Source organism: Oncorhynchus kisutch, linkage group LG23 (genome assembly GCF_002021735.2).
Source record: "Oncorhynchus kisutch isolate 150728-3 linkage group LG23, Okis_V2, whole genome shotgun sequence".
In the NCBI taxonomy this organism is placed as follows: Eukaryota; Metazoa; Chordata; class Actinopteri; order Salmoniformes; family Salmonidae; genus Oncorhynchus; species Oncorhynchus kisutch.
Genome location: NC_034196.2, coordinates 21,792,938 through 21,815,623, shown reverse-complemented (window position 1 = coordinate 21,815,623; position 22,686 = coordinate 21,792,938). Strand labels below are relative to the sequence as shown.

The window sequence follows — 22,686 nt, the reverse complement described above, 5'->3', positions numbered from 1 at the left end:
AGGGCTTCAGTGTCAAAACCACGGTCTGCTCTCACGAGAGAGAGAGGCGGGGAGGGGGGTGAGAGACAACATGGAGAGAAAGCAAGGGTAATGAGAGCGAAGCTTAGCAGCTTTTGGCAGAGATCCTAGGAAATCACTCAACACATTGCAGGTTCAAGCATGATTGTTTGAAGTTGCGTTGTTTTTCTATTTGTGAATTCATTTCAGATAATAGAGTGACAGCTGTTCAGTAGTAGGGCGTGTAATTAAACAACTTTGTATGCCTAACGCATACTGCTAATTGACAGTTGTTGTCATCTCTTCAATTTTTGTCAGAGCAATGAACAAAAGCTTGGCATCTATTGGATTTTCCATCCATTAGGCAAAACAGTTGGGGTTCAATTTACATAAGAAGGAAAAGATAATACAAATGAGAGACACAATAATTACAACAATGACAAATAACTTTTATTAAATCTTTTTTTGTAGTTAGTCATAGCTGCTCCAACACATTTGTGTATTTACAAATAATGGCCTTCGTATGAAATACAGTACATTTGCAGAACATTCTGGTGAAGAGAGTTGGACCGGGGAGAGACGGAGGAGTTGAGTCTGGGGAGGTGAGGACAATAGGGCTGGGATAACAGACCGTCACTGGGGACAGAGGACAGGGACAGAGAACAGGGACAGAGGACAGGGACAGAGGACAGGGACAGAGGACAGCGACAGAGGACAGGGACAGAGGACAGCGACAGAGGACAGGGACAGAGGACATAGGAGGGCACAGTGGTGTCAGGTTCAGGCTACATGGCTACAGTAACAGGTGCCAGGTGAAGAGCTCCTCCTAAAAGACTCAATTCACCCTGTAACACAACTGCATCTCATACTGTACATCAACTTTTGAATGGAAAATTACACAAGTTAACTGATTCATGACATTGTGATATGGACAGAAAACCAACACTTAACAAGCTTTACAAAATCTCCTGAATTCAGATAACAACATGGTGCTGCTGACTACTGAAGCTTCCTCTGAAACCATTGTAGTGAAGATTAAGAGGGACCACAGACAAACTAAGCATGTACAGGGACTCAAAACATTAGGCGCCTAAACCACATTTCAGATGCAAATACTACTAAGCTCTGGTCAAAAGAGGAGGGCAATGGGAGTGCAGTATGGTTCTTGGATGAGCATGGATGGATATAGTGCACTTCCAATAGTAGAGCCCTTAACTTGGGCACTTCAACCTCCACACACACACTATAACATTGATATGTGAAAACCTTACACGAAAGATATGGACTGTAACATTGATCATGTTTCTCCTACTAAAAGATATTAAACAAATGTAATCAACAGTTTTTGATATCCAACATTGACTTTATTCTCTCACTAACAGCATTAACAATGTGTCTTTGTTAACTGCGGTTGTCCTTCAAAGAGGTGTGAGATCCACTGCTCTAATACTACGTTATATGAGACTACAGCTGGATACACAGTATCCATGAGACAAGCTGATCCGTGTTTCCCAACATTGACTGGCTGAAGTGAATGATGTCAGTCACAATGAATTTCAGCTTTTCTTATTTAAAGACTTGTTCAAACTGAATCCCACACTTGCAGCCAACAGAGGCAAAGGCTAATGTATTTCTCAGTGATAGTCCATCCCCTTTACAAAGGATGTGAGTTGGTGTCAGTACACTAAATAGACTGTGTATCAGACAGTGGAGGGAAATATTTACCGTGTTCCTGTGTTTGAGAAGCCCATCACTATTGATCTCAGCTGGCCTTTTCTCTCTCCTCATTACTCATTCCAGTCCTCTGGTGGTAAAAATTACCTCTGGGCTGAACAGGACACCTCTCTCTCCCTGCTAGTGAACCTATCCAGAGACTGAATAGGACACCTCTCTTCCTCACTCTCTCTCATCTCTCGTTCTCCCTCCTGGTGGTCGATTTTTCTCATTCCAGAAATAACTAGCGCATGGCCCCCCAGCATGTGGTCTGCTTGGACACCGCTCCTCACGACATCAAAGACACGGCTAAATCACAGTAGAGCTGCAGCTGCTACAGATGAAACCAACGTTGCCACAACCTACCTTCAACTTTTGGAGAAACGTTGGACCTGTTGGAACTTGTGGTCGCTAACCTATCAATGGTCGCTAACCTATCAATATCAATGAAGGTTTTTGTTGTTTGCTTGGGGGAAAACTCAAGAATATTACTAAGAACATAATTGAAACTAATCGTACTAGTTATAGAGTCATCCCTGAACCTTTTGTTTATGTACAGTACATAATTGTAGTTTTGTAGAGGTTATGACAATGTTGAAAAGAAGTAGTGGATGGTAATATGGGCTGACTCGTTATGACACATACAGTTTGTGTTTACTGTTACAGGGAAGAAACACAGTTATAACACACATTCTTACACCCTGATACAACATCCAACTATGTTCTCTTCCCTGAACTCTGTTAGATAAAAACAATCCAATTCAATTTTTGAGTCCAAGCCCAGATATTACATGTGTATGAAATATAACTACACCTTTCCAAAATAAAAAGAGAGACTGGTGCTTTTAAGTGGTGGGATGTTTTGGGCTTGTCTCTGCACTAGTTACAGTGACTGAACCAGAACAATCAGAAAAGGGAAAGAGCACAAGGACTCAACAATAAATAGGAAAATACATTTGCCTGACAAAATACCATATCAACTCCCACTCTCCTCGCAAATATACACCCGTGTTGCTTGCTAAATTTTAATTGCGTGATTCATTTAAAAAATACATGAATTGATCACTAATTCCCCTAAAAGGACACAAATTGCTAAACATGAGTGCTTCTTTTTTTCCGGTTCAGCTAAGATTGTTCACTCCCAGTCTCTGAATCATCAAATCCAACCCCCATCTCATGAACTTCTAATGGACTCTTCAAAGGCAAGAAAATAACAGAGCCCCCTCCCCTTGGCAACAGGACTTCTCCAAGCAACAACCATGGCTCTGGATCCTTGTTTCACCATTGATTGACCAGCATGCCTTGTCCTCATTTGATTGGCCAGTATGTCTTGGCCACATTTGATTGGCCAGTATTCCTTTGCTTCATTGCCATTGGCTGATCTGATCAGTCACAAGCCATCTTCAAATTATCATAGTTATTCGCTGTAAGACTTCATCATATTCTCAATCAAAGTCATTTGGGGGCTTGAAAAAAAGTTATTTTTAGTAGTTGTTCCGTTGTTTCATCTTGCAAAAGGTATGGTGGGACCACAGAGGAGAGAGTGATTGTGTGTGTATGTGTGTGTGTGTGTGTTTGTGTGTGTATGTGAACGTGAGAGAGAGTGAGAGAGAGAGAGAAATGATGGGGACAGCAAATTCACTGGGATACTATGACCTTCAAATATTAACATCTACAGGAAAGTAAAATGACAAAATGAGAGTCAAAAAGGCTTTTGGCATCTTAACTCCCCAAAGCAAAGTTTATAAAAAGGTCTTCCCCCTTAGAAGTCCACCTCTCCCCGGCACTCAGACTGTCTTTTAAAAAGTGCACCTTGGGGGTTGTATGGTCCAGTCAGGTCGAGTCCACTCCGCCCTGTCTAAAACCCTCAGGCTGGGCGCTATAAAGACAAGATAGCTGCACAGAGAACCAGGGCGGAGGTGACCAGCAGGCCAGTGGTCTGAACCCGGCTCACCGAGTTGACGTCACCTCGGGACGGCTCGGCTGATTCGTGACTGGTATCATCTAGATGGAGGAAGAAAGGAGGAAGAGAGGAGGAGATAAGAATCCCTGAGACATCAAGAGATATCATAATTTAGCTGCAACGAAACATGAATGTATGAAATGGAGTGGTGGCTTTGTCATTCCATCAACTTTCTATGTGACTGACTCATCCATTCAGCTGGTACAATGGGAAACTATGAGCCCCTTCGGAATTCTGTATTAGGAAATATAATTTGTCATACCCGGGTACACAGACACTGTCAAGCATGCAGGCAGGCACGTACCCCTACACACAGTTTATGGAGTCTTACAAACCTCTTGGTTCTAGGGAATTGTCCACCCTCTCATTGACGTCAAAGACCCGATCGTGAACACTGACAGTTTTCACACAATTGTCTGCAACAAAAGGAAAGGGTGGAACGTGAACATTCACAGCGAGCCCAAGATTGATATTCGACTCTCAGACAATGTATTTCAAGTTTTTTCACAGTTTGAAAGAAATAGAAAATAGAATGTTCTTTCAGAAATCCACTTACTTGCTGGTCTGACGAACACCTTCAGTCGAAGGCAACTTCTCCTTCCATTGTCAGCAAGTGTGGAGGCTGTGAAAACAGTTCAGTTATGTTAGGAACAATGCTTATAGACATACGTCAAACAGAGAGCTATCACACCCCAAACAAGGTGAGAATTCCACTGACTTGAAGGTTCTCAATGGATGCAATTTGTGATAAATGTAGCATACTGTCTGTCGATCAAACGCCTGAAACAGAAATCTATTGGCTCAGAGTAACATCACCATCTGCTATGAAGTATTTGATTGGCTGCAGAGACCATCAAAACCTGACACTGAGTTCTATTAGCAGTAAATTAGCACAGCCCTGCTACACAGACGTCAACTCTGGATAACTGGAATATGACAGCTGCTTCACTAAATCTCAATGGTGGCAAGTCACTTCAACTCAGGCCGCTCCAACTTCTGACCTGCAACAACTAGACAATGTCACCTAGGACATTGTCACCAAACAAGACTGCGGCGGTTTCATAGTGTGATGTCTTGAGAAGCAATAGTTCTGAAGTCCCTATCACTCTTCTATACGGAAAGTAGGTTGTGACTGAGATCTTGTTCTTGTTGCTAGTTTGACAGACTCTGACCTGTGCTTGTATTAATCTATAGAATGGCTCTGTTCTTCTCCCACCCCACCCAGACAGTGGTCTGTGGGCCTCTGTGTTCTGACCACATCATTTCCGGGCCTGCCTGGGGTCTCAAGCTGCTCTTAATCTAGTCATAAACCCCCACCAACCACTTAGGGCACCATCATGCTGTGTGTGTGTGTGTGTGTGTCAGAGAAAGAGCGAGAGAGAGTGAGAGCGAGAGGCAGTTTGTCCTATAGACTATCCCATATCCTGAGATTCTCTTCTTCAAGCAGCAGTCATCGAAATTGTTAAAAGGTTTTGAAAACAATTCTAAAAAATACAATAGGACAATGGATGAAAATACTCCAAACATTTAGAATTTAAAACATCTATCAGATATTGACAAAGCACATAACACATTTTACTCGTGCGGGCAAATAATGAGTTCAGGGATTTTGGTGGGAATCCAGGTATTCAATTTATTGTAAAAATATATATAATTTGATAACCTGCAAAATCGGCAGTGTTTCCCACTTACAAAGCATGTAGAGGTCTCTAATTTTCATCATATGTACACTTCAACTGTGAGAGACGGAATCTAAAACAAAAATCCAGAAAATCACATTGTATGATTTTTAAGTAATGAATTAGCATTTTATTGCATGACATAAGTATTTGATACATCAGAAAAGCAGAACTTAATATTTGGTACAGAAACCTTTGTTTGGAATTACAGAGATCATACGTTTCCTGTAGTTCTTGACCAGGTTTGCACACACCGCAGCAGGGATTTTGGCCCACTTCTCCATACAGACCTTCTCCAGATCCTTCAGGTTTCGGGGCTGTCGCTGGGCAATACGGACGTTCAGCTCCCTCCAAAGATATTCTATTGGGTTCAGGTCTGGAGACTGGCTAGGCCCTCAAGGACTTTGAGATGCTTCTTACGGAGCCACTCCTTAGTTGCCCTGGCTGTGTGTTTCGGGTCGTTGTCATGCTGGAAGACCCAGCTACGACCCATCTTCAAAGCTCTTACTGAGGGAAGAAGTTTGTTGGCCAAGATCTCGCGATACATAGCCCCATCCATCCTCCCCTCAATACGGTGCAGTCGTCCTGTCCCCTTTGCAGAAAAGCATTCCAAAGAATGATGTTTCCACCTCCATGCTTCACGTTGGGATGGTGTTCTTGGGGTTGTACTCATCCTTCTTCCTCCAAACACGGCGAGTGGAGTTTAGACGAAAAAGCAACATTTTTGTCTCATCAGACCACATGACCTTCTCCCATTCCTCCTCTGGATCATCCAGAGGGTCATTGGCAAACTTCAGATGGGCCTGGACATGCGCTGGCTTGAGCAGGGGGACCTTGCGTGCGCTGCAGTATTTTAATCCATGACGGCGTAGTGTGTTACTAATGGTTTTCTTTGAGACTGTGGTCCCAGCTCTCTTCAGGTCATTGACCAGGTCCTGCCGTGTAGTTCTGGGCTGATCCCTCACCTTCCTCATGGTCATTGATGCCCCACGAGGTGAGATCTTGCATGGAGCCCCAGACCGAGGGTGATTGACCTTCATCTTGAACGTCTTCCATTTTCTAATAATTGCGCCAACAGTTGTTGCCTTCTCACCAAGCTGCTTGCCTATTGTCCTGTAGTCCATCCCAGCCTTGTGCAGGTCTACAATTTTATCCCTTATGTCCTTACACAGCTCTCTGGTCTTGGCCATTGTGGAGAGGTTGGAGTCTGTTTGATTGAGTGTGTGGACAGGTGTCTTTTATACAGGTAACGAGTTCAAACAGGTGCAGTTAATACAGGTAATGAGTGGAGAAGAGGAGGGCTTCTTAAAGAAAAACTAACAGGTCTGTGAGAGCCAGAATTCTTACTGGTTGGTAGGTGATCAAATACTTATGTCATGCAATAAAATGCTAATTAATTACTTAAAAATCATACAATGTGGTTTTCTGGATTTTTGTTTTAGATTCCGTCTCTCACAGTTGAAGTATACCTATGATAAAAAATTACAGACCTCTACATGCTTTGTAAGTAGGAAAACCTGCAAAATCGGCAGTGTATCAAATACTTGTTCTCCCCACTGTATATACAATGTCTTATTGTGTCAGGTATTTTTAAATATTTTGTGTTAATACAAAGAAAATGATATGTGCCTCATTTGCATAAATAATGTATTTGCATGCATTCATTCTAATCAAATCAAATGTTATTTGTTTTAAGAAAAATACATGTTACGAATGTATTTATTAAAATAAACTGAAGTTTAAAAAAATAAGAAAATAGAAAATTAACAAATAATTAATGAGCAACAATAAAATAACAGTAACTAGGCTACATACAGGGGGTACTTCATTAACATCAAGGGGTGGAACAGGGGTGCAGCCACCAAACACCTGCTCTGTCTACCTTACCTGCTCTGTCTACCCTACCTGCGCTGTCTACCCTACCTGTACTCACCTACACTGTCTACCCTACCTGTGCTCACCTGCTCTGTCTACCCTACCTGTACTTACCTGCACTGTCTACCCTACCTGTACTCACCTGCTCTGTCCACCCTACCTGTACTCACCTGCACTGTCTACCCTACCTGTACTCACCTGCACTGTCTACCCTACCTGTACTCACCGGCACTGTCTACCCTACCTGCACTGTCTACCCTACCTGCACTGTCTACCCTACCTGCACTGTCTACCCTACCTGCTCTGTCTACCCTACCTGCACTGTCTACCCTACCTGTACTCACCTGCACTGTCTACCCCACCTGCACTGTCTACCCTACCTGCACTGTCTACCCTACCTGTACTCACCTGCACTGTCTACCCTACCTGTACTCACCTGCACTGTCTACCCTACCTGTACTCACCTGCTCTGTCTACCCTACCTGTACTCACCTGCACTCTCTATCCTTCCTGTACTCACCTGCACTGTCTACCCTACCTGTACTCACCTGCTCTGTCTACCCTACCTTCTCTGTCTACCCTACCTGCACTGTCTACCCTACCTGTACTCACCTGCTCTGTCTACCCTACCTGTACTCACCTGCTCTGTCTACCCTACCTGTACTCACCTGCACTGTCTACCCTACCTGTACACACCTGCTCTGTCTACACTACCTGTACTCACCTGCTCTGTCTACACTACCTTCTCTGTCTACCCTACCCTACCTGCTCTGTCTACCCTACCTGTACTCACCTGCTCTGTCTACCCTACCTGCTCTGTCTATCCTACCTGCACTCACCTGCTCTGTCTACCCTACCCGTACTTACCTGCTCTGTCTACCCTACCTGCACTCACCTGCACTGTCTACCCTACCCGAACTCACCTGCACTGTCTACCCTACCTGCACTCACCTGCTCTGTCTACCCTACCTGTTCTTACCTGCTCTGTCTACCCTACCCGAACTCACCTGCACTGTCTACCCTACCTGCACTCACCTGCACTGTCTACCCTACCTGCACTCACCTGCACTGTCTACCCTACCTGTACTCACCTGCTTTGTCTACCCTACCTGTACTCACCTGCTCTGTCTACCCTACTTGCTCTGTCTACCCTACCTGTACTCACCTGCTCTGTCTACCCTACCCGTACTCACCTGCACTGTCTACCCTACCTGCACTCACCTGCACTGTCTACCCTACCTGCACTCACCTGCACTGTCTACCCTACCTGTACTCACCTGCTCTGTCTACCCTACTTGCTCTGTCTACCCTACCTGCACTCACCTGCTCTGTCTACCCTACCTGCACTCACCTGCTCTGTCTACCCTACCTGCACTCACCTGCTCTGTCTACCCTACCTGCACTCACCTGCTCTGTCTACCCTACCTGCACTCACCTGCTCTGTCTACCCTACCTGTCACGTTCTGTTTGTGTTAATAGCAGTGTGTCAATAGCAGGATACCCTCGTATTAAAAATCAACACGCTTGGCTACATATTACACCTATCTATACATACTTTACATTGTTTGCGAGATCAGACATAATATCACTATAATATGAGTATTCATTTTTGGAAGTTGCTTTCATTTCAGTGCATCTCATTTGTATGCATTTCAACTGTTTTAAATGATTACTTTTTTAAATTCCACCCAATAAAATAAAGTAATCTTTCTTGTGATATAAGTGTTAAGATGGTGCATTATCTCCCTGACAAAGCTTTATTGTTCTCATAAATGCAACGGAAGACTGTATTCCATTGAGCCCATTTCAGCCATTACCGGTGTGTTTGGCAGGTGATTACAAACATTTCCGCAGTCGTTACGTTAATGGAAATAAATGACAGGCACACGCAAGAGTATGAAGGAGTTGTAGGAGTGAAATGAAAGCAATAAATCCAGCGAGATTTAAGTGACAAGTAGATGTTGCACCCCTCACACATGAAATAGGCTGAAAAAGACCTCAGGTGGGTGGGGCATGGTCGTTGATACTTCTTCCCAGTGAATGATACTGGCAGTAAATTCCAGATAAAAACTAGCCTTGTCAGTATTTCCACAGCGGAAGACTGGACTTCCCATTTCAAAGCACTTAGCGTGACTATGAAACAAGATAAAAAAATTCTTTAAAACTTGATGATGAGAGTTATATTGGCAGTGTGTTGGGGGAAAAAACAGCCAGGGGTGTCAATCATGACTCTTTTGTCTGTGTCAGCAAGTATCATGTAACTTACCTCACACCCCTACAGTGTCAGGCACACAGGCCAGACTGCACTAGCTCCCTTTCCATTCAGACAGACAGACAGACAGACAGACAGAGTCTGGGCTCCACAACACACACCACACAGCCAATAAACTGCTTTTCTACGACTCTGCCTCACACGCTGCGACACTGGATCTGTGGTTAGTCATGCCATGCAGCCCAGCAGAGAATAAACTAGCAGGGCAGAATAGACAGACTGGAGGACAGTAAACCTCATGCAGACACTCAGAGTATACAAATAAAGTACAAATTCAGAAAACATCCTCTCATGAACACACACCATCCTATGAACGTGTCGAAGATGCTCCCACATACACACTTAAAAAAAAAACATTTAACCTTTACTTAACTAGGCAAGTCAGTTAAGAACAAATTCTTATTTACAATGACGGCCTACACCAGCCAAACCCAGAGAGCGCTGGGCCAATTGTGCTCCATCCTACGGGACTCCCAATCACAGCCGGTTGTGATATAGCCTGGATTCAAACCAGGGTGTCTGTAGTGACACCTCTAGAACTGAGATGCAGTGCCTTAGACCACTGCACCACTCGGAAGCACAGACATACACAACACCAGACACACACAGACATACACAACACCAGACACACACAGACATACACAACACCAGACACACACAGACATACACAACACCAGACACATACAGACATACGCAACACCAGACACACACAGACATACACAACACCAGACACACACAGACATACGCAACACCAGACACACACAGACATACACAACACCAGACACATACAGACATACACAACACCAGACTCACACAGACATAAGCAACACCAGACACACACAGACATACACAACACCAGACACACACAGACATACACAACACCAGACACATACAGACATACGCAAACACCAGACACAAACAGACATACACAACACCAGACACACACAGACATACACAACACCAGACACATACAGACATACGCAACACCAGACACATACAGACATACACAACACCAGACACACACAGACATACGCAACACCAGACACACACAGACATACACAACACCAGACACATACAGACATACACAACACCAGACACACACAGACATACACAACACCAGACACACACAGACATACACAACACCAGACACACACAGACATAAGCAACACCAGACACACACAGACATACACAACACCAGACACATACAGACATACGCAACACCAGACACACACAGACATACACAACACCAGACACACACAGACATACACAACACCAGACACACACAGACATACGCAACACCAGACACACACAGACATACACAACACCAGACACACACAGACATACACAACACCAGACACACACAGACATACACAACACCAGACACACACAGACATACACAACACCAGACACACACAGACATACACAACACCAGACACACACAGACATACACAACACCAGACAAAAGCTAGGGGCTCAGATGCCGTGTAACTTAAGTCTGAACAGGGTTCATCTCATTATCTATGTAGATCTTCAGACTGTATCTACGGAGCAGGACCTGGGCTTTTGAAGCCAGGGCTTTACAGCAGACAGTCTTCCCCAGACACACAGGGAGAGCCAGACTCTCAACTGTCTCCCCAGAAAATTGGATTTCTATCCCCTGAGATTAGGATCAGACTTCCCTATTGGATCTATTAGAAAAACATGCAGCCCTAAGCCTGGGAGAAGCCCGGGTTCACATCCAGACATCAGGACAGGCTGAACTCTGACCCCCTCAGGCCACCCCTTCTGATCCCCCTGATGGCTTCCTGCAGGCGTCTGTCTGCCAGACGGACGGAGACCCAGAGCCAACCAACCGCAGGTGTCATCCATTTGATTTAACCCACCCGTTCCTCTCTTCTCCTGGGGGGTTAACTATCCACAGGAGGGACCAAGGGGTGTCTGTCTGTTGTTGGCGCTGAGTTGTTGACATCAGCACACATCAATTCCCATACATTTGACTTACTTGTTGCAAGTTCACAGCTCCATCGTCCAATAGTGTTAGAACATGTGCTAGTATCATCTAATGATGTAACTCTTTTGTTATACTTGACAGATCAGATGCATGCAATGTGATACTGAAACGAATATCACATGGTTTATTGTGAGATATCCAGCTTTTCTGGAACTACATAGAGGGACAAGAGTTCAGAGGATGTTGGAGTAGATTAGTGTACACCTCAGTATGTTCCCCGGGGTGTGATTACGTACACCTCTGTTTGTTATTTCATCTTCCTCTCAATGTTCTGGGTGAAAAACAGCCTCTTTTCTGAGTGAATCTCTAACTGTCTAACAGTTGATCTCTAACTGTTGTCATGGCTCTCCCTTAGTTTCACTGTAAAAGCCCTACTGTATATATACTTGATGGCTATTTAGACTTCTTGGCTCTCCTATCTGCACATTAAACTGTCTGATAGACATCCTAGGGTAAAGTCCATTACCTACTCACAGATATACACAGAAGCACGACACCACGCTCTGTATATTCAATCCAGTAGAATAACATCCTAGGAGATTAGGCAAATCAGTAGATCATGTGTCTTTAAGGACTGGCGATTCGTCAGGCAGCTTGGGCCTGAGGCGTGCGGCTGAGGCCGGGGCTGATGCTACTCAGGAGTGGGCCTAAGTGAAGCCATCTCTGTAGGGGGAAGGAGACATACTGTATCCTAGCAGGCCACCCCTTGCTCTCCTATTTAGTCTCAGCTCTCTGCTCTGTAGGGCGCCGAGTCCTCTTGTAAAAATATGGCTTCAGATGCTTGTGTTCAAGAGGCCTTCTCACAAGCAGCAGAAAGCTGAGCCTGGCGAGTTTGTAACAAAGACTCTTCAGAGGGAGACCACGAGAACGGAGATGTTTTCCCCTCAGGCAAATGTTTAGGTTTGAACCTCTTTGCAAAACAAAGTTCTACTTTGCTATTGTTTCCCCATTGTCAGTTCCATTGGATGGACTCAAAATAATGTTTTCTCACATCATACCCTTATATCATCTAAGTATGTTCTGCTCTGCCCAAGTAGACTGAGGTCACAAAATACTGTGTTAACTCTCCACTGATGTCATAAATGTCCATACCATGCAGGATAACTGTGGTAGCCCTCTGTCTCTCTCTCTCTCTGCCTTTAAGCGAAGCTTTCACGTATCCCATATCATAGTACTGTAGTAGCAACAGCGTTAACTCAGTTTGTTGGGGCATGGTGCTTGCAACAGCAGAGCTGTTGGTTTGATTCCCGCATGGAACATACTTTATACTGAATGCTTTTGTTAACTTGGTTTATTTGAATATAAGCATGTGCTAAATTACCATAAAGATGTCAATAATGAAATGTACTCACAGATGTAGTAGTACTCTCTGCCGGAGCGGAACTCGAAGCCCAGAGAGAAGGGGGTGAAGAGCTGGAACTTCTCGGAGAACTTCAGGGGTCCGTTGGGGGAGTGGGGCCTGTTACACTCCCAGCGTTTGAAGCCCTTGGCGGTGTGGTCACAGGAGCTGTAGCCGTCGTAGTTGACCATGTAGAGGACATAGCGCTCCATCCGCTCTTCAGGGACATAGTCCAGGTAGTGGGGACAGAAGACGTCCAGGTAGTCATTTATACACACGTCGATGTGGTAGTCACCCCGGTAGAACCTGAAAGGAAATCAGAGAGGTTCTGAGTAAGATTCTTCAGGACTACAACGTCTAATAGTACTGATACTAACATGCATTTCCATGATTCTACCTTTCTGGACGTAATCACCGATCAAACACTATAGGGCAGGTATAAGGCAAGGGCTTCATTGTGTAACTCTCATCTACTGTATCTAGTCATGTCAGATCAGTGATGTCTTCAAGAAGGGGAGTATCATAAGATGCATACTAAAAGTATGTGACCTAAAGCCCTAGACGAGAAAAAAATGTAACCAGATGTGTCTGACAGAGACACTGCAGACCGATCTACAGAAGACACATCTACGTCCTACTATCTAGTTTTGTTTACAAGGATCCCACCATGTCATTCTCCATCCTCTCACCGCTCTAGAGCGGGCGCTCAAACCTCTCCTCTACCACCAGCCAAAAAGTATCTTACAACAGACTGCTAGTCAGTCATAAGCCACATATCAATGTTTGAGCTGGGCTGCGATGACTGATGAGAGTGCTGAAATTAAAGTCCCCCAGCGCCAAAGTCCAAATCCTCTGGTTAGCACGGGCCTTTGGCAGATTTAAGAGGATCCCCTCAAAAGAGGGACATTTTCATTAGACCAATATGACATGCTGATGGAGGAGACCCGGTGGAATCTCTCTCAGCGCTGGGAAAAAAGTGTGTTTCTCAAGGCCCCAGAAACAGCCCCAACCAGATTCACATGGAGCTTCAGGGTAAACTGAGCGGCCCTCCAGGGGAAGGAGGACATCAGCTAGATATGCCAGGTATTCATTCCTGGGGAGTGATGCGATACACATATTCCCATAGGCCATATACGGTTGCATTTCTGATGAGTTTATTGGAGACAGATTGGTTTAGGTTGGCAAGCGCATCTCAGAGTCGCTAATGGCCGAGCTTGGTATCACTGACATACTGCGGATGTCTTCAATACTCCACCTCTGTTCATTGACACACTGGGGCCAGAGGAACAGGCTGGGGACCATTACTGTGCATACTGTGCGGTGATGATTCGATACGGATGACCTCACTCGCGCTCTGTGGGAGGTTTCTCAATGTAAGGACTGAGATTCACTGACCGAGGAGCAGATCTTACACCCACCTAACAACCTCTCCAGGGGGAGAGAAGCATTCTGAACTGATTCAGGGTCAGGTGAGAGAGGAGGTTGCGTTGGACGGCAGTGCAGCTGTTCCCACTGACACGTACATTTCCAGGCTTTAAGAGGCGTGAGGAGTATAAAGGGTGCTGTGTGTTGGCTGGGACCTGCTGGGAGTATCAGGTTGTCCTTATACGGATTGCAAATGTGCTGCAGGATTAGTGACTCTCCTACTGGGTTTGGTGCGGCCACAGAGGAGGGTGTGTGGCTGTTTGTGGCTGTGTGTGTGTGTGTGTTTGTGTGTGTGTGTGTGTATGTGTGTGTGTGTGTGTGTGTGTGTGTGTGTGTGTGTGTGTGTGTGTGTGTGTGTGTGTGTGTGTGTGTGTGTGTGTGTGTGTGTGTGTGTGTGTGTGTGTGTGTGTGTGTGTGTGTGTGTGTGTGTGTGTGTCCTATAGTCTGTGTGAGATTGTGTCTTTGTGTGTGATTTGTCAGCTAAATTCTCATATTTTTCTCTAATTATAGCCTGGTCAAACATGAAACTGTAGCCTTGTTTTCTCTCTAATTATAGCCTGGTCAAACATGAAACTGAAGCCTTCTTTTCTCTCTCAAAGGCCCACTTTTCATGCTCCAGCTGAGTGCTGTGACTCCAGGCAGCAAAGCATGGCCTCAATCAGCCTCAGTTTCCGAGCCTTTCACTGATACCATAACTGACCGAGAGCAACCAAACCCCAGAGAGCCACTAGCAAGTACTGTATCACTTCCTCAGCCAGCGGCATTGTGGGATAGCCAGCTTGGTCTGTCCATCTCTCTAAGCTTGTAATGCTACCTTTCAACCTGTGTGTACCTTTAGCTGCTCTCACCTGTCACTCAAATCTGACCTGGGACCTGCCATAAAGATTAGCATGGATTAGAGAAGAGAGTTAGACTGGTGAATGGGTGGTCACCATTCTGAAAGTGATGAGCAGAAGATTTATGTCAGGGGAGCTAAGCAGGGACCACAGAGAGGATTACTCTGACCCTCCTAGAGACACCTGAGAGAGCTTTGTGACGGATAGTACCAAATATCAATCCACACTGAGCCATAATCCTGAACCATAATGCTAAAACATATGTCTCGGTCTGACACTCAATATCACCGCAAGTGTGAGTTTTCAATCTTTAAGTGAATGTCTTCAGACTATAGTAACGCTTCACAATGTACCGACAGAGCTCAATCAGGGTTTTGTCAGAGTTATTTTGTGAGTTCGCTCAAAGTCTCTCACAACGAACATCAATGTGGCAGACAAGGAAATAAAGAACTCTAGCTGTGAGGCTGACAACTCAAAAACTAATGACGTCATTAAGAAATCAACACCGTAATTTGTTAAATTCATTCATGTGACGCGATGAGCCAATAGAGTTTAAAAAATGAAGACACACAAATCCTATATCTATCCGTCTTTGGGATTAATGATGCCTGATTGGCTGAATTACTCACAGCCACTTAGACAGGCTCATGCATGATTCAGGGACTACCACTTTTAACAAAGCACTCTCATAACAATAATCCTTCTTTTCACTCCTCCTCTCTTTCCCCCCTTCTCTTTCTCTCTGGTGACCAAACACAGGTAACGAATGGTTTGCACCCTGGTTCAGTGGAGGGGAGGATGAGAGGAGGGGAGGAGGGAGAGAGAAAGCCTTCCTGGTGTTTTCTATAATACATGATTACAGTGGTGTCAGAGCGAGGTCAAATTCCAATGGTTTTATAACAATAGGAGAAAAAAGGAGCCACTTTCCCTCCACAGACCACATGAAACCGCTGACCTGTTCCAAGCCACATAATGGAACAAACGACTAAATACAAACTAAGCGGTTGTGTGGGCAAACATTACGGGTTTCAACTGCACGTGTGTCTACACACACACACACACACACACACACACACACACACACACACACACACACACACACACACACACACACACACACACACAAACACACACAGACACACACTCCGTAGTTCATGTCCCTGACCTTAGGGGGAGCTCTTTAGGTAGGTAATTACACCACTGTGGCTAACAGGCTAATGCATCTCTGGTCATTTGGCCCTGGGCACTGATGTCACCATATGGAGTCTATTTATCCCTCTGCCTGGTGTTTCCCCCTCTCCCTCAGGGCACCAGGCCTGACCTCCATCTACCTGGCAGATCATTCATAGCCCTGTGCCACCAACACCAGCCATGGTTCAGACATCATTACCTCCACTGATCACGCACATCTGTGCAGACACACGGACCGAGCTGTCTGCCAGGGTTCAGAGTCAGACTGGGCGTTGACAGCAAAAAGAGATGAGAAAAGAGAAAACTATAAAATAGACACTTTTCTCTTTTTTTGTGGTACATTTCCCTGAGAACAAAACGTTTTGTCTGAGCTGCTCAGACAGGGACGAAAGTTATTAAATTTTTGATTGAAAACACATGGCTGTTTGTGTGAGGTAGGTCCTACCTGGCAAGAACATTAGAATGTGTTACAGTCAGTAAAAGCAGGAGACAGAGTATTTAGAGTATGAGAGTGAGAACCAGCGTGAGAACCAGAGTGAGAACCAGCTTGAGAACCAAAGTGAGAACCAGAGTGAAACAGTGAGAACCAGAGTGAGAACGTGAGTGAGAACCAGTGTGAGAACCAGTGTGAAACAGTGAGAACCAGAGTGAGAACGAGAGTGAGAACCAGTGTGCTAATGAGAGCGACAAAGAGAGAAAGAGAAGTTAACAGTGATTCTCAGCTGTTTTCTATGAATGACATAAGAAGTTAACTCAGAGTACAGGACAGGTTAATGAATGATGATGCTATTCTGGTGGTCAAAGGGTGAAAGAGGCAGCACGTTGTGAGTGTCACTTAACACACACGCACGCACACACACCGCGGGGCTCGGTCACTCACTGCTTAACACCAGGGGCTGACAGTCAATACCATTACCCTCAATTCTCAAGGCCGACCCTAACACAGGTTGCCATCACACTGACTTACGACAATGCTATGTTCTACCTCTTTTTACATGCGTGAAGTGCTCAAACCCCAGGGCACACACACACACACACAGATCTCAGGGTGCTCTCTGTCTATCTCAGAAGCCACATAACTCAAGAGGCTCCAAGTCTTGTTAAAATAACCCCACAAAGAATGGCACACTCAGTACCTTGGACCAAACTACCAAGTGTAGCATATAGCCCTAGCCTAGGTCATAGAAACACAGACACCTAGATCTACAGCAGATAAAGACATTGATGGAGCGTGAGCTGGGAGCACTAATAGATGCCTGTCTAGATGGCTAGACGCTACCTATCATTATCAGACAATCCACTCCCATAGGACAGGAGAATATTGATCTGACATAAGAGCCAGGCCAGGGGTTAGAGGTCACTGACAGACCATTATTCAGCCAGGGCCTCAGTATTTGGCCAGTGTCTGAGTGAGGTGACGGGTATGACCCCGGGGTCGTCCATCTTAGGAGCTGCTGAGTAGGTGGCGGTGCTGCTGAAGGAAGGAAGGTGAAGTTTGATATGGTGGATGGATGAGGCTTCACCTTAGAGCAAACAGAGCTGCCCAGCCCTCTCATTAAACACACGCATGCATGCGGACATGAGCGCGCACAAACACACTCACACTCACACACACACATACGGTAATGGTATAAGCAGCAGGGATCTGTACAGGAAGGGTCTACCTCATCCCTTGTTTGACTATGGTGACCCTGACCCCCCTCACAGGCTTTGACATCTGACCCCTCTCTCCGGGGGCGATTTGAACCCCTGCACCGCCCTATCACTTTACTGCACACCAGGGAACTCCAACCCGCCCTGCCCTGTGCCAAACCAACCCTGAACCCAGTATAGCAGGGAGGGGGCAGTGGTGAGAGAGAAAACCACAACGTCTGGAATCAATCACCCACCCATGACAAGGCTCCACAGCATTCACACACACCACAAGTCATCCACTAGGGAGGTCTCACACAAATCATAGTTGGGTGAAATTGACTAAGGCGAGTGATAGTGTTCTGTGGGGAGATGGAAGAAAAGTAGGCTAAGTGCTTCTGTTGGATATTTGTTGTATTAAAGGTTGTATTCATATTGGTTGTATTCAAGGTTGGGAAATGAAGGGATACGACATCTGCTTGTGTTAGATGTAGCATGGGTACAGTGGAACCAGAGGGGACGGTAGATGCCAGTGAGAGTGTGAGAGGGGGTGGTCTTTCCCCCACTCTGTCCCCTCAACAAACACCAGCAGCCCCAGGAAAAACAGCACATGTAAAATCATGTAAGGGCTAAACATAGAACGTCTACTGAGTGCCAGGCATGCCAGTGCCAAGCCACAACACCTGGCCCCCTCAATCTCACCCCTCTAGGCCCCCTAACCCGCCTCTACAGACCCCCTCTCCTCGACACCAAGTGTCTGTCAAAGCCTCCTCCATCAGTCCGCAACCAGAGCCCCACGGATACATCCACATCCACACAAACCACCTTAAGAGGACCAAGCTCAGATTCACACATACCACCTTATGGGGACCAAGCTCAGATTCACACATACCACCTTAAGGGGACCAAGCTCAGATTCACACATACCACCTTAAGGGGACCAAGCTCAGATTCACACATACCACCTTAAGGGGACCAAGCTCAGATTCACACATACCACCTTAAGGGGACCAAGCTCAGATTCACACATACCACCTTAAGGGAACCAAGCTCAGATTCACACATACCACCTTAAGGGGACCAAGCTCAGATTCACACATACCACCTTAAGGGGACCAAGCTCAGATTCACACATACCACCTTAAGGGGACCAAGCTCAGATTCACACATGCCACCTTAAGGGAACCAAGCTCAGATTCACACATACCACCTTAAGGGGACCAAGCTCAGATTCACATAAACCACCTTAAGGGGACCAAGCTCAGATTCACACATACCACCTTAAGAGGACCAAGCTCAAATGAACACATACCACCTTAAGAGGACCAAGCTCAAATGAACACATACCACCTTAATAGACAGTGTTTCACAGTGTTTCACAGTGTTTTTTTTTTGCTGGCTACCTTAGTAGTATACATCCACATCCACCACACACACCACTCCAAGAGGACATATCTAGAACTCAGCCATTGTGACTTTTCAAAGGGCAAGTTCATCTTCACATTTAAAATGGATTTAAAATGCCAACCCATGGCTAGTATTTACACAGTGGGCCCATTAAAGAGTTTCATAGCCAAACGCTCACACAGGGAGTTTAGCGATGCAGCTCATATTGTTCTGAGCTCCAGACCAGAGGACAGCAGGAACAAAGGCTGGTCCAGAACCACAGGCCAAGACCCAGCGGACCAAAGCAGCTCGCCCTGATATCATCGATGGACCAGCCTAGACATTACCAATACCAGCTGGTCTCATAGCCCTATAGCACCTGCTCAGGCCTGGCTGAAGCCAACACGGACTCCTCCTCATACTCTGTGACCTTCAAACCTGATTCCAGATCAGCTCTTCCAGCCCCAATCCTAACACTGACCATTAAAAATACAGCAACAAATCTGATCCTGGGCAAGCTGTCTAAGGGCCAATACGAATCACATGTCACTGGCTGTTCGTATCCATTTGTCCAAGGATTTGCAGTGTCTTTCTGATGATAGACGAGGTAATAACAGAGCGGGATAGCTTGTTTTGATAGATCACCTCTTGACAGGCCAGTTTCCATCCCAAAGAACACTGAGTCAGGCACTTCTCTGTCTGAGGTACGACGCCAGAGGAATAGAGACATACCGTAAAACAGATGCTCTGTCTCCCTCAGTCCATCCATCCACTTAGTGTTGGATCAGTGTATGTGTGTTTTTAAACCTGGCCTAGAAGTTTGGATCTCATCTCAGTATCGTCATGGACGGCAGAGTTGAGCACAGGTTAAAGAGCCTTCATTTAATCTGGGCATGGTTCCATCTATTCCCTACACGAAAGGAAAGCTGTTGGAAGATGTGTGTAGGCTATGTGTACTGGTGAGTGAGTGAGTGAGTGAGTGAGTGAGTGAGTGAGTGAGTGAGTGAGTGAGTGAGTGAGTGTGCGTGCGTGCGTGCGTGTATTCAGTGTGTGTGCACATTTTCGCATGTGTGAATGTGCATTCATATGTGTGGTGCAGACTCTCTGTGTATCTGCTGATAACAGTGCAGGACTGTGTGTTAAATCAAGCATTGCCAGCAGCAGCTGAATCCTCCTCTGCCTACTGCCTATCATTATCACTGTGTTGTAGTTAGCAGACTGTAGAGATTAGCCCCAGTCACTGAACCATGGACCACCTCATTTACCACACCACTTGATGTGATTGTTATTGGAGTGGAGATACTACCCTGATGAGCAAACTGCTAACGCCACCTCTCTTCTCACTTCCACATTGTCACTGAGTGTCCTTGCCTCAGAGAGAGAGGGGGGGGTGAGAGAGAGAGAGGGGGGGGGGGTGAGAGAGAGAGAGGGGGGGTGAGAGAGAGAGAGAGAGAGAGAGAGAGGGGGGGGGGGGGTGAGAGAGAGAGAGAGAGGGGGGGGTGAGAGAGAGAGAGAGAGGGGGGGGGGTGAGAGAGAGAGAGAGAGAGTGAGAGGGGGGGTGAGAGAGAGAGAGAGAGAGAGAGAGAGAGGGGGGGGGGGGGTTGAGAGAGAGAGAGAGAGAGAGAGAGAGAGAGAGAGAGAGAGAGAGAGAGAGAGAGAGAGAGCGAGCGGACTATAGTAATGCTTTAGACGAACACAGGTAAAATCATGGAACCCACTGGACCAAAACATTTTATCAACCAGTTTTGTTTGACGTAGATTTGACTGAAAATAAACCAAATCACCATTGAAACTCTATCATCAATTTTGTGGTTTGAAAAGACACATTTCACCCAGGCAGAAAGGGCCTTGTGTTGAGTGTCCCTGGGATTGTTCTGTGAGTCAGAGAGGACAGAGGGGCTTATTTTAGGTTTGCATGTTTCTGTGTAAAGCTGTCACTCAATTAGCGTACACATCTGTCCTTCCTTTCAGGAGCACAAGGTGGGTAGTGACCTGCGTAAGGACTGTGGCTGAACGCTTCAGAACAGGAGTCTCGAAGACCACCGCATCCATGACCACCAACGAAATAGTATCTCCACATGCGTGTGCATGTGTGAGGGGTGGTGGGGGCAACGTTTAAAATCACTGTGAACCCACGTCAGTCAACATGTACGCGTTGAACACACACGGCTAAACACACACGGCACTCATCGCACACCCAGGAACACACAGTGAACACTTGACGTGCTCAAAACGTTGTAGATAGTGTTTTATCCTTATAACAACACCCAATTACAACAACATGAAGGCTTTTCACCATCCCTGCTCCCATATGCACTGTATCCCTGCTATACTGATGCATAGGGACATAGTGGACATGTTCCATAGGGTTAGAGTCAATGGGTCTATCATCATACATAATAAGGATTTTAACAGAGAAAGATGAATCAATAGACTCCAATATCTCATTTAAAGGCCTATCAAGGTGGTCTTGATCATGTGACCTGACCATGAAAAACGCTGACCCTAAATCAAAACTAGAACAGTGTTATACATTTGACACCCCAGAAGGAGACTGGACTCTACAGCCACAGGTCAAGAGGTCATCATTAGGGTCTAATCCAGCCTATCCCTGTTAGTAACCCTAACCCAGTCTATCCCTGTTAGTAACCCTAACCCAGTCTATCCCTGTTAGTAACCCTAACCCAGTCTATCCCTGTTAGTAACCCTAACCCAGTCTATCCCTGTTAGTAACCCTAACCCAGCCTATCCCTGTTAGTAACCCTAACCCAGTCTATCCCTGTTAGTAACCCTAATCCAGCCTATCCCTGTTAGTAACCCTAACCCAGTCTATCCCTGTTAGTAACCCTAACCCAGTCTATCCCTGTTAGTAACCCTAACCCAGTCTATCCCTGTTAGTAACCCTAACCCAGTCTATCCCTGTTAGTAACCCTAACCCAGTCTATCCCTGTTAGTAACCCTAACCCAGCCTATCCCTGTTAGTAACCCTAACCCAGTCTATCCCTGTTAGTAACCCTAAACCAGTCTATCCCTGTTAGTAACCCTAACCCAGCCTATCCCTGTTAGTAACCCTAACCCAGTCTATCCCTGTTAGTAACCCTAACCCAGCCTATCCCTGTTAGTAACCCTAACCCAGTCTATCCCTGTTAGTAACCCTAATCCAGCCTATCCCTTTTAGTAACCCTAACCCAGTCTATCCCTGTTAGTAACCCTAACCCAGTCTATCCCTGTTAGTAACCCTAACCCAGCCTATCCCTGTTAGTAACCCTAACCCAGTCTATCCCTGTTAGTAAACCTAACCCAGCCTATCCCTGTCAGTAACCCTAACCCAGCCTATCCCTGTTAGTAACCCTAACCCAGCATATCC

The 22,686-nt window shown here is 45.8% G+C and overlaps 1 protein-coding gene across 2 annotated transcripts in view; it reads right to left on the bottom strand.

Annotated features, from left to right (window-relative positions):
- Positions 1-425: 425 nt before the first annotated feature.
- LOC109868606 (ephrin-A5-like) overlaps positions 426-22,686 on the bottom strand; it is a 58,683-nt gene continuing 36,422 nt past the window's right edge. Inside the window, exons 2-5 of one of the 2 annotated variants that reach the window (XM_020458290.2) lie at positions 12,863-13,155; positions 4,230-4,295; positions 4,009-4,089; positions 426-3,714 (exon numbers count right to left, since the gene is read on the bottom strand). In XM_020458290.2, the coding sequence (XP_020313879.1) occupies positions 3,590-3,714; positions 4,009-4,089; positions 4,230-4,295; positions 12,863-13,155 (565 nt within the window). In that variant the 3' untranslated portion in view covers positions 426-3,589. Of the gene's footprint in view, positions 3,715-4,008; positions 4,093-4,229; positions 4,296-12,862; positions 13,156-22,686 lie in introns of both variants that reach the window. The other variant, XM_020458289.2, reaches the window with a different exon arrangement.